The 16,334-nt window shown below is 40.2% G+C and overlaps 2 protein-coding genes across 20 annotated transcripts in view; one reads left to right on the top strand and one right to left on the bottom strand.

Annotated features, from left to right (window-relative positions):
• Positions 1-1,971: 1,971 nt before the first annotated feature.
• On the top strand, positions 1,972-6,096 carry LOC129725883 (bifunctional methylenetetrahydrofolate dehydrogenase/cyclohydrolase, mitochondrial). Of its 8 annotated transcripts, none has more exons than XM_055682267.1 (6): positions 2,586-2,809; positions 2,867-3,498; positions 4,424-4,601; positions 4,814-4,988; positions 5,056-5,674; positions 5,734-6,096. In XM_055682267.1, the coding sequence occupies exons 3-6, from the start codon at positions 4,498-4,500 to the stop codon at positions 5,859-5,861; spliced, it is 1,026 nt and encodes a 341-aa protein (XP_055538242.1). In that variant the 5' UTR covers positions 2,586-2,809; positions 2,867-3,498; positions 4,424-4,497; the 3' UTR covers positions 5,862-6,096. The 8 variants fall into 8 exon arrangements, with proteins under 8 accessions (XP_055538238.1, XP_055538242.1, XP_055538243.1 ...); XM_055682268.1 differs by lacking the exon at positions 4,424-4,601 and adding an exon at positions 4,373-4,423; XM_055682263.1 differs by lacking the exons at positions 2,586-2,809; positions 4,424-4,601 and adding an exon at positions 1,972-2,340.
• Positions 6,097-13,705: 7,609 nt separating this feature from the next.
• LOC129725882 (uncharacterized) overlaps positions 13,706-16,334 on the bottom strand; it is a 40,749-nt gene continuing 38,120 nt past the window's right edge. For 10 of the 12 annotated variants that reach the window (XR_008728195.1, XR_008728194.1, XR_008728192.1 and 7 more), the window contains 6 exons: positions 15,991-16,172; positions 15,420-15,729; positions 15,068-15,332; positions 14,853-15,005; positions 14,655-14,743; positions 13,706-14,457 (listed from right to left, as the gene is read on the bottom strand). Coding sequence is in view for 1 of the 12 variants with exons in the window: in XM_055682259.1 (XP_055538234.1) it covers positions 14,436-14,457; positions 14,853-15,005; positions 15,068-15,332; positions 15,420-15,729; positions 15,991-16,172 (932 nt within the window). In the remaining 11 variants the exon portion in view is untranslated. Of the gene's footprint in view, positions 14,458-14,654; positions 14,744-14,852; positions 15,006-15,067; positions 15,333-15,419; positions 15,730-15,990; positions 16,173-16,334 lie in introns of those variants that run through there. The other 2 variants (XM_055682259.1, XR_008728199.1) reach the window with 2 other exon arrangements.

The raw sequence follows: 16,334 nt of genomic DNA, 5'->3' as shown, positions 1-16,334 counted from the left end.
CCCTGTTCGCAGCTGCATGCCGCTTCAAAATCTACAAACAGGTTATACTCCCGGAACATATCGAGGATCTGTCGAAGAATGAGTACTTGGTACGTCGTGGAACGCCCCTTTCGATAACCATCCTGGTATTCGCCGTCAAGCGATTCCCTTAATGGTCTCAATCAAGATCAGTATACGGGAGAGCACTTTGCATGCGGAGCTGAGCAACGTAATGCCTCGATAGTTGCAACAATCTAGTCGATGGCTCTTCTTGTAGATTGTGCATATGAGGCCTTCCAACCAGTCATTCGGCACCCAGATCCTCAGTATGATTTGAATCGCATTGTACAGCCGCTCGCTTCCTGCTTTTAGAAGTTCGGCCGGGATACAATCCTTCTCAATAGCCTGGCTGTTTTTCAGCTCACTATCGCCTTTTTAACCTCCTCCTGTGCTGATGGCTCCACAGCTTGTTCGTCCTGTTCTTGGTTTGCTCCTCTTGCTCTTCTTCACCTTTCAATAGCGCCTGAAAGTACTCCTTTTACCTGGCTGCAATCGTCGGGTTATTCGTAAGCAGTTAGCCGTCCTTGTTGTCGAAATGCCAAAAAAATTCCTGCCTCTGCTTTTGTTGACTGTTCTATAGAAGCTCTCCACGTCGTTTCTTGTTCGCGTCCTCGTGTTCGCGCTTCTCCAGACGGTGAACTCTATTCTCGGCAGCCACAGTGAACCAGCGGCTTCTGGCACGGTCCTTCTACTACGTCGCTCTTTGTCACTCAGCATTAAACCAGCTGTAAAGGCCCAATCGCAATTGTGAAATTCAAGTTAACGCAACGCGTTTCTACCGGATGACTCTTGTTTTCTGATTTCCCAACACTACGAAATCGAAGTCCCGTTTCGCTGCATTGCCACCACTGTAGTAGATGTGGTACTTGAAAGAAGTGGGGGTACACTGGTACACTGCCCTTTTTCCGGAGTTTGGTCACCAGAATCGCTGCGATTTTGACTTCCTGCCGCGGTAGTTCACAAGACAGCACACCAACTCGCGCCGGTTCATTGTGAGATCGGATTAATTTTGAGTTTATAATTCGTTCTATTCCCAGGTTAGATGGCATAGCCAAAATATGTTCGCTTTGGACAAAGACAAACATATTTCGGACACACCTCAAACTACTACTTACTACTACTAGCATATAAATTGTTTCTATGGTATTTTATTGATGTTACTATAACAATGAATTGTTTCAAAAGTATACATCTTTGTTACAATAGCTTTCGGAAGTTGACTTGAATATTATCGCTTTGCTTGACTTTGGGTTGACTCAGACATTATTTTGAATATGTGTGAACTATTCCAAAATTATGCTACCTAGAGTACTTTGCCGAAAACTTTTGATTACGTATGTGTATATTCATGGGGTTTAAGATAAAATGCGTAAAATGTTGCCGGGCGGGTCAAAATCATCAAAAAAACAAAAGCCATCAAACAACTACATGGAACGATTTTGAATATTTATTGACAAAAAACAAAATCCATTGCATCAATTACTTGAGTATACATCGCCAGCATCGTTCACTATAGGTAAATTTGTGCTATCATCATTTAAAAGCAAAATCTCGCTAAACATGTGAAAAGGGCCCATGTGCCATATGTAAACAAGCCACAACTTCACGTTTTTCAATGAATACAAGCTTAATCTACTTGTACAAATAAGATTTTTTGATAAAAAGTGAATTCTTTTATCAATAAATCTTATTGGTAAGAGAAGATTTCGCTTGTATTGATCGAAAAACGAGAAAATTTGGCTTGTTTACATATGGCACATGGGCCCTTTTCACATGTTTGGCGAGAAATATGATTCGATTTTGTTCAATTAGAATACAATTTTGCGTACCGCATTTCTCTGCGTGTTAGGTAATAGATGGTTTTTTATCTAGATAAAACGCGAAACTCCCTGTGGCTGTGCTTTCCGTCTTTAGATTTGATTATTTTGATCAACAAAAACAACAATGTTGCTGACAGCAATATAAAAATAATGGAAAGTTTTGTATGAAAATGATGAAAATAGTAAAAAGTTAACTGTGCGACTTGTGTGCAGGGGTTTTTTTTTGGTATTAGAGGTATTGAGATAGAGAAAGATACCTATATTGAATTGATGGTTAGCTCATTCGCGCTCAGAGTAAAGCGGCTTTGATAAATTTGATTAATGATCACAACTGCATATAAGTTGTTTACGCAATAAGTATTCATGTTTCGGCCCTATCGCAAAGTGAAAGTTAATTTTGCAACATGAATTTTGCAGTTTGTTGAAGCGTTTGCGCTCCGTGAAAAATAAACTGTTTTACTAACAAGATTACTAACAAAAGGTATGTAAATGAATAAAAATGAGTTACAAATGTTTACATATAAGTAAATAGTAGTTTCGTACAATTAAGATAACTTGGTGTAATAAAAAAAGGCAAAAACATCAAAAAGCTTATTAACAAAAATTGGTTATGCATTTAATGTCGAGGTTGTAAACACAGCCGAAACTCTTATTTCGCAGCACGTGCTTCTCAGCTCTCATCTCCTGTGTTTGTATTGGCTGCGAGAGAAAAGAAAGCTGACAAACATTCAAACGTTTCAAACGGGTTGCTGAGGACTGCTTTCACCTCTCAGGAAGCGATTACAGAACTGCATCAGAGTTGTCATTGAAAGTTTAATTAAATCAAGATTTATCCCTTTTAAATGAAATTAAAAATTTTAATAGAAATAAGTGCTTGTTAGTGAGTGGAATTTGGTTATGGCATATTAGAACAAAATATGAGATGAGCTGATGACATGTTTTCTTGTTTTGTACCGAAAATAAGAACCGCAATATCATTCGATCAATAATATTTGTTATGTTTCCAGCTGATTATAGAACACTCACTACTCTATTGAAACAACAACCCTACGGAGCGACGACGAAGTGAAGGCCTGAATTGCACGTTATCAACGGAGTATTGCTGTCGAAAGGTATCGTATAGCTGTATACCAGCCAAAATCAAAACATCTTCCCTGTCTGTACCCCAGCCCAGCTAGGGCACGCCCCACTCTGTAGAACATGACGAGGATGAGGCAAGCAACAACTTTGACCCCGTGAATGTGGTCTCTATGACGCCAATGGCTGTGTTCATTGTCCGATTCACAAGCGGTCGGGTGCATGTATGCAGAGCCCCGTTGGTGACTAAAGTAAGGCAATATTGCTTCTGGATGATTAGTCGATCGCAGAATTCGGAAGTGGAAGGAAGTTTAACTAGTCTCTCCCAAGATTACAAAACACTTGATCTATTTAGTAAGATTACGGATAATAGCAAATTCTTGAAGAGCATCGGTAGTTTTCAACAAACGAAATATTATAATAGTTTAAGCACTCTTGGTGAACTTGGCAGAACCCGAACGAAGATGGTACATTCACGCAACAATATGCAGTGCCAAACGGGACAGAATGGAGCGGACATTCTCGCCTGTGATAGGTTTATTCGTACTGGTACCAAGGACAGGTGAGAAGCGAGTGCTTAACGCCTATGTCGTTTCTGATTTTGCGGTGGTGCTACACCGTAACATGTACCGAATAGCGATCCTTTTTTGGTAGTTTCTTGTATAGGTGTTTTTCAAACCACACGCGGTTTCAGTCGGGTGCTTGCGATGCATAAAAAGTGTAGCACAATCGCAAAAACGAAATCGACATTAGTATGCACGTGTGTGTTGAAGCTCCTGTAGAAAAATTACTAGTATTTTTGAAAGAAAAAAATGAAACTCTGATTGTACAAATGAGTCGTCAGCTTAGAGCTTAGAAAAAAAATCTTGTTCGGTCTTAAACAACTGTTTGTGCCTAACCGTTTTTCTTCTTCACTGCGTGTTTGCAGTGGTTGCCTTATGTGTTTGTAAGTTTTGGCTCATTTATTAAATCAATGCTACCGCTTTTTAATTTACTAGTCATAAAAAAATTGATAAAGCGCAAATGACTTATAAGCACGTCATTACACATCCAGCTGAAATTTGCTGGTGGTCGAGCTTTGGCTTTGTTTGAACTGTTGTTTGTTTTATTACTACACAGTACAGGTTGGCTTACGTAGATAGTTTAGAATTTATTCCAGATGTTTACATCCTTGGAGCGCTATATTCATGTTTTTTTTTTATTCACAATTTCATACGGTCTCGTTTCTCTGTACGACAGAGCATTGTTGTTAGGTTTCGATTCTTTTTTTTTTGCACAGACAACAGTTTGTTATCACTAGTACCCGTCATGATAGTGTAGCACTTTAATTATTAGATCTTTTTTATACTCAAATTGTTATTTTCAACCAATAATTAACCAATTAACGTAACCTTGCTTTTTCTATTATTTTTTGGATGTTTAAACATAACCACAAGCCAAGCTAAAATTTGTAACGCTGGAATATGATAATAAAATAATTTTTGCAGGCAAGTATTAAACGGCACAACGACAAACGAATGTCCAGTACATTGTTCCAGAAACGCCACACAGAAATTTAACCATGAACACCGTAATTAGTTCCATATATTTTCATTTTCACCTAGCGATATCTTCAGAGCAGTATTTTCTTTGCTTACCCACTACGGGTAGCAATATTACTCAACGGTAAATGGATATTATAGTTTTATCGTACGTACTACCATGACCTTCATACAGACTTCTAAGTTTTGCTGTATCATGAAATCATTATCCACTTACTGTGCGCTTTATATATATCAACTAGAAGTGTGGAGTTAGTTTGCAGCTGAGTTGTTTTGTAGTGCCCTCAGTCGCACAGTGTACTCTCAGTTTATTACACGCATATTTTCCTGTTGCAGTTCAACCGAAATGGCCACATTAATCGATGGTAAGCAAATTGCTGCCGATATACGGAGCGAACTGCGTGAGCAGGTCGAAGAATGGATGAAGCTAGGGCACCGAGCGCCACAGCTAACAGCTATCCTCATTGGAGATGATCCAGCAAGTAGCACCTATGTGGCGAATAAAATGAAGGTAAGTGTGATATCTTCCTATATTAGAACGTACCTTCTCTAATGCACACTGAAAACTCCTCGCTTAGGCTGCACAAGATGTGGGCATACAAAGCAAAACCGTTCGGTATGCAGCGGATATAACTGAGGAGCAGCTACTGCAGTATGTGGAGCAGCTCAATCAAGATGATAGTGTTGATGGAATTCTGGTACAATTGCCAGTCCCGGAGCACATCAACGAACGCAAGGTATGCAATTCTGTGTCCTGCGACAAAGATGTGGACGGTTTCAATGAGCGGAACGTGGGACGCTTATGTCTCGATATGAACACCCTTATACCGTGCACGCCGCTTGGTGTACAGGAGTTAATCAAACGCTGTCAAATAGAGACATTTGGAAAAAACGCAGTCGTAGTGGGACGATCGAAAAATGTAGGCATGCCGATTGCTATGCTGCTGCATGCTGATGGCCGCAACGATACCTGCGCGATGGATGCTACTGTGACAATGTGTCACCGGTTCACTCCACCGGAGGAGCTCAAGCGATTCTGCCGAACAGCAGATATAATTGTCACTGCAACCGGGGTGCCGGGATTGATTAAAGCCGATATGGTTAAAGAAGGAGCGGCTATTATCGATGTTGGGATAACTCGAGTGACGGATCCAGTAACAGGCAAGAATAAATTAGTTGGAGATGTTGAATTCGAAGGTGAGGATACATTTACCCTTCGATTGAGAACTTTATAATAACTGCTCATTATGTTTCAGCGGTTCGAAAGGTGGCGGGACATATAACACCGGTCCCTGGAGGTGTCGGACCGATGACCGTGGCCATGCTTATGAAAAATACCTTTATCGCGGCTAAGAACTTGGCGAACAAAAGAAAACAACTGTGAACGATATAACGCCATGTAACGAGTGAGAGTGAGTGAAAATTTAAAACCTGTAGTTCTTGTAAAGTGCATTTATAAGAGAGTATTCTGAAGATATATTGTATAGCAGAATCTGAATATGATTCACTATTCGACTGATACTTTGTATCCGAGAATTGTGCAAAGAATCTAGAGACTGTACAATAGAATTGTATGATTATGAAAATAAATTATTGACCTACAAAATTACACAAAATAACTGAAACTGATAACTGAAATAACGGATAACTGAAAAGAGTCGTTTTAACCGGGTTGTCGTTCAGCATCTCATCGCAATCTATTAACTTTAACCAGATGTGCAATGGGGGTGCAGCTCATGGTTCATGCGTCTACGCCATTTTTCGTCTTCACTCTGTACTCCACCGTAGATGGTTCGCAGCACCTTCAGTTCGAAAACTTCAAGGGCGCTGAGGTCTCAGAGGAGCAGTATTGTCGTCTTTAGCCCATAGAGGACACCGGTCTAACTAGTGTTTTTTCAGCTTCGTACGGCGGCGCACTCGATTGGATCTCAGTGTCTTACGGAGTGCAAAGTAGGCACGGTGTTGTCAGCGATCACCAGCGATCCTAAGTACACGAACTCGTCTACCACCTCAAGCTCATCGCCGTATACGATGATCCGGGGTGGAAGGCTAACATTGTTCTCCTCGGAGCCTTTTCCCTCCATGTACTTTGTTTTTGACGCATCAATCAGCAGTCCAATACGCTTAGTTTCCGCTATGATGTCGAAGCCATCAGCGAAGCCTTTAAACTGAACCCGCTTCGTGAAAAACGTACAACACGATGCCCGCTCTTCGTATAACGCCTTCGAGGGCGATGTTGAAAAGCAAACAGGAAACTCCATCACCTTGTCTCAATCCTCGGCATGACTCCAATGTACTATAGAGAGTATCCCCGAAACACGCACGTAAGCCTTGATCAGCCGCGACAGGTTGTATAGGAAAATATCCTCGTTCTCGTGCATGATCTGCCATAACTGTGCCCGATCAACTGTACCATAGGCTGCCTTGAAGTCGATAAAAATGTGATGCGTGGACATGTTGTACTCACAACATTTTGCAAAATCTGTCGGATTGAAAATATCTGGTCCGTGGTTGCACAGGCACCCATAAAACCCGCTTGGTACTGTCAAACGAACCTCCTGGTTAAAGGTATTAGACGTTGGAATAGATCTTGGGAGAATATTTTATAAACAGCGTTGATGAGCGTAATGCCATGATAGTTGCAGCACTCCAGCTTGTCGCCCTTCGTACAGATGGAGTGGACGACTCCCTCCATCCACTCTCCCGGTAGCTTTTTCTCTTCCCAGATCTTGGAAATGATCCAGTGCAGTGATCTAGCAAGTGTTTTTTTTACCATGTTTGTATGATGATGATGATGATGATGATGGTCCCACCTCATACCCCTACATCGGTTTGAGCTGGTCGATTTATCTAAGTAAGATATTATATAGAGTCATACAATGTAACCAGTTGACAAACAAATAACGGACTGGTTATTAATACAGACATAGTAACCCTTCAAAAGAATACCAATAATTTGAAAATAAATGAAAAATAAACGATTTTTCAATAACATTGATCCAAGGCTCATCCAGAACGTTTCCAACCCGAAAATTATCTGGACTTGGTTTTGGACAGGTTTGGTTTTGGAGTCCACAGGCAAACCCAAGCCTTTTCAGTTTTTTTCTCCGAACCCTTTTTTTAAATCGTAAAAGCAAATAAATTAAGAAAATAAAGGTGACAGCAACCCAAAAAGCAACTTATCAACCCTTTATGCTTTTTGTTTCAATTTCAGGGGTTTAAACCTGATGTACTCAATATCCAGATTGTCTATGTCAGTCTACGCGCGCGTGGCTCAAACATGTGTAGCCGACTCATTTTTTTTAACTCTAATATTAATTATTATATAACTATATTGAAACAAAAATCCATCATCATCAATGAACATAATAACTTGATGTACCCAATAAATTAGAAAAAAAGTTTAAATTTTACAATCTTCGTCATTAATTTACAAAAAATTCTATATAATCTGTCTACAAGACAGACTTTATGTGTGAAATACAAAGCCTTTTAAACTCCGCCATTGTTGCTGAACGTTTTACTTGTCTTGGCATCGAATTGAAAAAGTTTATTCCTTTGTACAACAGAGAGTTCTGTGATCTTCCGAATAAAAAATGTGGTGTTCTAGCATCATCCGTGTTTCTAGTGTTGTACCTATGAAAATCACTTCCTCTATCAATTCGATCACACAAATAGCGAGGCAGCATATTATTCAAAATCCTATATAGAAACACCATTGTCAAAAAATATACTCTTTGCTTCACAGAAAGCCATTGCAATGCGTCCAGCATAAAACTCGAGGAAGTGTATCTATTACATCTTATTATTAATCGCATTACTTTATTTTGTAAGCGCTGCAGTCTCAACATTTGTGTATTGTTTGCAAGAAATGTTATGGATGAACAACAATCTATATGTGGTGAAATGATTGACTTATAAAGACTAATTTTACTACTAACAGTCAATTCATTTTTCAAACGGCACAAAATACCGTATTTTTTCGCCATTTTCTTGATGACATTATCTATGTGAGACTTGAAAGTTAATTTGTCATCAATAATAACTCCAAGATACTTTAATTCATTTACGCGATCAATCGTCTCACCATCAATTACAATGTTTACGTCTGGTCTGGAGTTGGCAGAAGAAATAATCAAGTACTGTGTTTTACTAATATTCAATTTAAGCTGTTTAAACTTTAACCAATTCGCCAGATAATGTAAATCTTGATTCAAAAGTGCAACAATATCGTTTGGATTTTTCGCTGCAATGAACAGAACAGTGTCATCGGCAAATAAATTTATATCGCAAAACTGTAAAACTCGCTTCATGTCATTAATATAAATTATGAACAAATTGGGCCCCAAAACACTTCCTTGCGGTACACCAAGTGTATTAGCAATGGAATCCGATTCAAAATCATTAAAACGAGTCTTCTGAGTTCTAGCGCACAAATAGCTTTCAAACCATTTATATGCTGTCCCTACGATACCAAAGCGCTCCAATGTTCGCAACAATAAGGGCCTAGAAATTGTTTCAAAAGCGCGTTTCAGATCCAAAAATACAGCAAGAATAGTTTCTTTAGCCTCGATTTTTTCTTTCCATTTTGCTAACACCAGATTCAATGCAGACTCACAAGAGTGCCCCTCTCGATAACCTGATTGCTCTGGAATTAGCAAATCATTACGATTTAAATAATCCATCAGCTGGCCTTTTACAACAAGTTCTAATATTTTCTCTAATGTGTGCAACATGTTAATGGGACAGAACTCTTCGGCTTTATACGTCCCAGTAATCTTGGGGATAGGAACCACAAGTGATTCCTTCCAAACTTTAGGCACGTGCCCTGTTTGCAGTGATTCATTAATAAGGTCCAGCAGATCGTGTCCAATGACATGAAAGCAATCTTGTATTACTTTTGCGTTGACATTGTCGATACCAGCCGATCTCTCCAAAGAAAAACAAATATCTTTCAACTCTGCAAAAGTAATAGGATGAAAACCATCAAAGCTTCAGTTATTATTGATCGGCTGTATTATCTCGTCCGGCTCATTGACCAAATCAATGCTATGATTTATCGATTGAACACTGTTAACGAAATAATTGTTAAATTTATTTACTATTACTCGCGCCGATTGTTCTTCTAAGCCATTAAAAGTTATGGATTGCGGGCTACAATCTTTACTTTTCATTAGTTTGTTCAAAATTTTCCATAACTGTTTGCTGTTATTTTGATGTTGATCAATCTTCCGCTGTATATATTCACACCGAGCCTTTTTCAAGGCACGTGAATACATGTTACGCGCCGCGGTGTACCTATACCAATCATCGTTACTGTTACTTCTGTAAAACTGCTTGTACCTTTTATCTCTTTTTCGTTTTAAACGCAGAAGATCTAAAGTGTACCAGCTGTTTGCATTATGCAAGTTTACATGTTTTTCTAAAACTAAACTATTGGTACATTCTTTCAGCGTGTTGGTAAGAACAGCTGCTTTATTGTCCAAATCACTAGTTACTGGTTGAAAATCCAAGCTTCTCGAAACAAGTTGAGACACTGCTTGTTTCGAATATCTGTTCCAGCACTTTATCTTTACTTTATCATCACGGTTTTGGTCATTCTCAATAAAAACAAAAATTGTCTCATGATCTGTAATTTTGTAATCGGCCTCTGTAAAGGAATGAACATTATCAAAATTTGAAAACACGTGATCTATTAATGTACGAGATTGTCTGGAAATTCTTGTATATTGACAAACAGTTTGTTGCAAATTGAAAAAATCTGCTAATTGCTTTAATTGATTCGAATTTGGTTCATTAAGCCAATTAATATTAAAGTCACCAGCGATAACGTTTAATTTATTTAAATCTACAAAACTCTCCCACCAGTTATCTAAAATTTCCAAAAAACGCTGGTCACTTGAACTGGGGGAATGGTATACAATTCCGAAATTTCCCATCGTCATGCCCCTTTCAACTGATATACCCAGGAACCAATTGTTTTCAACACATTCGTTTAACCGAGTGTTGAATTTAACAGATTCCTTGGCGTAAATAGCAACCCCTCCAGTATGTCTGGAGTGTGAAAGGCAAAAAGCAACTTTGTAACCCGGTATGTTATATTGATCGAATGCATCAGCTTCTACTATATGAGTTTCAGCCAGCAATACTAACATCGGACGTGTTGTTTCCACAAAATGCCGCAATGCGGCATAATTTGTAGATAAACCAGCAATATTTAGATAAACTATCTCTCGCTTCCTCTCACATTGCATTTGCTTCAGCTGCTATTTACTTAACAACATGTTGCTTTTTCTTTTTTCAAACAGTCTCCGATATACCGGACACTGCGTGCTAAATGCTGGATGTTTTACGTCCAAGTTCAAATGTAATTCTTTCTTAGATTTTAAACAATTTACGCAGTTAAAATCAGTCGATGAGCATTCCGATGTCTTATGTAGTCCGCTACACTTGGAGCATGTTTCAGGATTAACACACTCTGTGCTTTTATGACCAAATTCTCCACATTTAAAGCAACGTAAAACATTGACGGCCTCTTGAATCGAACACCTATCCCACCCAATGTTTACTTTACCAGCAGTCATCAAGTGGTTAAAAGTGTCCTTATCAACTTCAATAATAGTGTTATACTTATTATATTTGAAGCTTGAATTTACAAATTGAGCAATAACTTTGACTTCATTGATACCGAGGTCTTCATTTTGACTTTTTAACAAGTCAATAAAGACTTCGGGGGAATATTGATCACTCATTCCCACAATTTTCAACTTAGGCTTAGCGGTTGTAGGAATAACAGCATTATATTTTTCACCTAAATTGCTTTCAATGTCCTTTTTCACGACTTCAATGTTATCCCCTGTTGCACACTCAGCAATTATCGAACCTGCTTTCCCGTTTCTAAAGTTTCTAATTTTGTGTATTTTAGGATCTAAATTATTTTTCAAAAAAATTCTAGTATCTTCACTAGATTGAGAAGACTCGACTGGTTCAATCACAATGACTGGCCGAGTCTTACGGTTTTCCACTCGCTTCAATTTATTTGCATTCCCACTTGACCCCGCTAAAACGTTCGCGTATGTCAAAGCATTTTCAGAAACAAAAACCTCGTCATTTTGCTTAGCTACGTCTTCAATTGGTTCGTCCCGCTTATTCGAAATTATTTTTTTCTTGTTGGGAATAGAGTCCGACTCAGAGTTCTTCAGCCTTCCAATCTCCCGCTGAATTTCGTGAAGGTGGGGGGCTGATTTCCGGTCATCTACTCCTGGCACTCCCAAGTCCGTTACAGTCCCGCTTCTGTTTGTTGCATCGCAATTCAGATGTTCATCGAAGTGCTGCTTCCATCTGTCGACCACCTCGTTATCGTTCGTGATGAGAACCTTCCACATCCTTGCAAAAGTTGGCTCGCGGCACATAGCCTTTACGGTATTAACGTCGCAGCACTAAATCGAAATCGCGACTTCCGTTGCACGCGACATTTCGCTGCGACTTTAAATATCCTTACGTGGAAAGTAGTGCGCTGTATTGTATAGCACATCAGATGCGCTATACAGCGCACTATTTGCGACGTAAGGTATAATGTGCGGCATGAGAGTAAAATCAATTGTCGCCAGTGAATAATATTGGTTAATCTTTTCGTAGAACTTTAGCGTATCATTAGCAGTGAATAGCTCTTCTAGCTCTTCATGATCACGATCCTTCTGCTGGTGCTTTTTTGCGTCTTAGGATCGTGGTTATGTCCTCCCTCGCTCGCCTGTACTTGACCAGGTTCTCTCTCCTTACCCTCAAGTAATTTACCCAGGTCCAGTTTTTCTCTGTCACCGCTGCCTCGCATTTCCTATCATACCAGTCGTTGCTGCCACTCGGCGCCTCTGTTCCTAGTGTCGTTACCGCGGATTCCCTGATGGCCATGCAGATCATGATCCAGCCATCCACGAGAGAAGCTGCGCCGAACTCCTCTACCGTGGGTAGAGCCGCTTCAAGCTGTTGCGCGTAGACTTCGGCAGCTTGCGGGTTCCGTAGCTGCTTGAAGTTGAGTGGCGGGGATCGGCTTTGTCGTGACTTATAGACTAACGATCTTGATGTCCCGCTGTGCGTAGAAGGCTTCTTATTCAACATCGAGTCTTATCTTAATACGGGCAGTGTACATTGATGATGGAGAAATCGTAAAACCGGACTTTGATTCTTGGGTGTAGCTGACGAAACACCGCATTTCGTACTTCAGCCGCTCCTCTGGAGCACAGACGTTGTTTGGGCTGCACCTCTTTGAGAACAGGCGCACCGGGTTTTTGGGCTAGGACGCTCATATGGCGGCGTCGACTCGCCTTTAGGAGTCGTTAGGTGAGATTGTGTAGAGCCCACTGCGCATCTCCCGGTCCTAACTCCTGCTGCTTGTTCGGGGGTATTAAATAATTATATTCGCACCTAATCTCCATATCTTGATTCCGTTTCGCTATCCACAACCTGCAACCCGTCCGGTTCCTTGCAGCTAGGCTGTGCATATTGGAACTCACATTGAAAATGTGAGAAGCGTGTTGAGCCCTCTGAGGATCACTACGGCACCCACATTGAACCCCGTGAGAATCATTACGATATGCGGTATTGATTAATAATAATGGTCCATAGTTGCTGTTATTAAAAGAATTTCTTTTTGAGATAGTTAAATATGTGAATCACTATTTCCTTTAAAATCTTTAACTTTGCATACCTTCTCCACTAACAAGAAATCGCTCTTCCACTTCCGGTTAGCATTTAATTTGGATCTTCTTGAACATCACTCATTTTTTGCCTGGTAATCAGTACAAATAGCTTTTAAATCTACGGTAATTATAATATCAACACTTTACTTCAAACTTACCAAACAAGAAAATCAACTACAGCTGAAGTAAACCAAATCGACTTTGCAAAACATTCCTGCGTTGCCAATAGCAACTACAATAACTATGAACAATTCCTCCCTCGATCAACTTTCAACTCAATCTAACAAGTAGTAGCCTTTCACTAGTTGGGCTACGGGTTTAGTGCAACGAGCGAAACTCGATTTTGACACATATTCATAAAACTGTACGAACATCGATTGAATATATGAATGCTTATTGATACCAATCATATTGAAGCCATTTTAATACTTTTAAGTACGTTCACTATACTCTTCATATTTCATATTTTTATTTCTACAAGCGTAAAAAACCGGCCTTTCTTCATTCAAATAGGTACAATAAAAACACATAATCAGCTTGTTTAATCTTTATTTTCCCGCGATCGAGAATTTTGGATAGAGAGGTTCGAATTTTAGTCGTTTTATCAGCTTGGGCAACGAAATTGGCCTGCCTATTAGTAATTTGAAAGTTATAAATACCTAACAGTAAAGTAATAGGAGAGCAGAGCAGAGCGCTTGTTGTAAAGCTATTTAGGAAACGGTCTAAACTGTTAACCACGTTTAACGCACTTGATTGGCTTCTGTGCGTGCTGAACGTTTAATTCCCTTCACAATCCAAAGGACCAGAGATGCTTTTTTGATCTTCTTTGTCTTCACCTTTTTCAATTAATCCTAATAAATATTTCGACTTACTAGAAAATAAACTACAGCGATTGTTATGGGTTGTCAGTTTTATCACCATTGTAGAAAAAATTTTCACTTTGGTCAACGCTTTGTTACGCTCAAGATGGTAGTATTTTTTGTTTTATTTGTCTACGACTGAAAAACACCCAATAATCAAATGTTTATGTTTATTGTGTTGGATGCTGAAAAATGAATTATCAACGATTTAGTTACAATCATTATGTCTTGTTTATGTATAAGAATTCGTGACTAGGCTGATGCTGACCGTAAACGGTCAGCATCAGCCTAGTCGGTTGTGCTGGATTTTTAGGATCGTAACTTTGAATATCCGCAACGGTAACCTTGGTTCCTGATGACAGTTGTTAAATGCCCAGATGAAATTGGTTTGAAATGTCCTTCTTATGAGAAGGGCCACTTTAATCTGAAAGGTAAAATATTTTCGTTTATATTTGTTAGCGATTTTTGATTTAGGGACAAAGTCAAACACAAAAAAAAACTAACATCAGACTGTTAATTACAGATTCAAGAACACGCATTTTAGAGCTCGCCAAAATCGCATGCAACATTTGACTGGTCAACGAAAGAACCAAACCGGTTCGGCACACGGGGCAAACTTACTTGGGGGCTGGGGGTTTTCATCAATGCAAAGCACTTGTTAAAAATTACTTAAAGAAATCGTTTACTCTTTCAGTAGGGGCAATGATGATCTTAAGGAAGTTCAGAGAACGGTAAAAAATCGCAGGTTCCGAAATGGAAAAATGAAAGCAAAATTAACGGTTGGTTTTCGTGGCAGTTTGGTCATGGGGTATAACTTACAGTTGCACCGAGAGGATCTTCGGATTTGGACAAGCTTGCGGTGCCCGCACATGGCACGGTTTGTGGCACTGGATAAGGCAATCGCGGCACTCGTAGCCCTGCTTTCCCGGACGCCGTGGGATGCTACGGTTGCATACATGGCAAAGGACTCCTCTGAAATAACATGAGCGTTTTAATGGCTGCTTGAAATTTCTCAGTCATTGAATAAGACTTACCCTGCAAGGTGCTTCGCAATGAAGGTGTGATCGTTGTATACGTGCAGCTTCGTGCCCTTGCGCTTCCACGTTTTTTGCCGCATAGCAACCTCGATCGGCACCAGATAGTGCCGCCGTATGTTGTTCTCCACCGTTTCTAGCAGCAGCGTAGACTCCTCGTGGAGGTAGGTTCGATTGCTGGCATTCGAGAGGCCAGAAATGGCGGAAGACTCCGACATCGATGATTTCCGGGAGAGATTCTTAATGTTTGGGAAAATGTTCGATCCTGTGGGGTACAGAAAACAGTAGGGTTAGAGTCTGAGCAGGCTGGGAAATCACGGCAAACGTTGCAAAATGGATGAAATGTTCTTACGCTGATCCGTGGACGAGCCGCGACTGAGCGTCGACGAGGCACTGTGGATCTGTCCCGGATGGCTGGGGCTGTACTGTGGATTGTCCACCGATTTGGACTTTTTCGAGAGCGACAGTTTGTTCCGCAGTGTGCCAAGTATGTTGCGTGTCTTGCTTACATTCTCCGGAGAGCCGGTGCTGAAGCTGCCACCGCTGAAGCTTTGCGAAACGGACGAGAGCGCCGGTGAAACCGGGGTGGAATCGGACGGATGTAGCTTAGTACCGTTCAAGCTGGAGTCGGATGCCGAGGGGGGCTTCAGGAAGGAATTATTCTGAAGATGAAACACAATAAGAGAGCAGGGGAAAGGGGTACGGTTAAAGAACACACGTTAGGCTGCGGGAGAATCATGCGGTGATTCATGTGTCATCGACAGGCGTTTCCTTCGACGGGGCGCGTGATTCTTTCTTAAACTAGATGAGATTAATTGTGATTCGTTTTGTGGCATAAGAAGGAACTTAATTTGTTGTGTGTTGAAGTAGGGATGCACGAATAATTCATGCAAGTTAAGGGTCAGTTTGAATGGGTTTCTCACCAGTCGATTAGCGTTGGCTGCTTGGAAGCGCTGATTACGATCCATATAACTGACAGTTTCAATAATTCCGACGGATTTTCTCGCGGGTGAGGTCGGGGCGGATGATATTGTACTTTTTCCAACACCTGACAATGTCGGTCCACCAGTAGCCGGGGCACTGGAGGAAAGTTTCGTTGTGCCATCTGGGAAATAAAAACGGTTAAAAAAAAAAACAGAAATAAGCACATTTTTACAATTTAAAGAGTCAAAACAATTAACTGGTCAATAGAACGAAAATCCAGAAACATGTTTTTGTATGAAGCTATGGTCTGTTAAGCTTATGGTTTTCAAGATTATGAAACTAA

The sequence above is a fragment of the Wyeomyia smithii genome, chromosome 2 (genome assembly GCF_029784165.1).
Source record: "Wyeomyia smithii strain HCP4-BCI-WySm-NY-G18 chromosome 2, ASM2978416v1, whole genome shotgun sequence".
NCBI lineage: Eukaryota > Metazoa > Arthropoda > Insecta > Diptera > Culicidae > Wyeomyia > Wyeomyia smithii.
This window is presented reverse-complemented; position numbering and strand designations above follow the sequence as displayed.

Coding starts and splice junctions, on each gene's coding strand:
- LOC129725883 (XM_055682263.1), top strand. CDS start 3,110: ATGACGCCAATGGCTGTGTTCATTGTCCGATTCACAAGCGGTCGGGTG. Junction 4,989..5,055: donor ATGTGGCGAATAAAATGAAG/GTAAGTGTGATA, acceptor CTCCTCGCTTAG/GCTGCACAAGATGTGGGCAT. Junction 5,675..5,733: donor TGGAGATGTTGAATTCGAAG/GTGAGGATACAT, acceptor ATTATGTTTCAG/CGGTTCGAAAGGTGGCGGGA.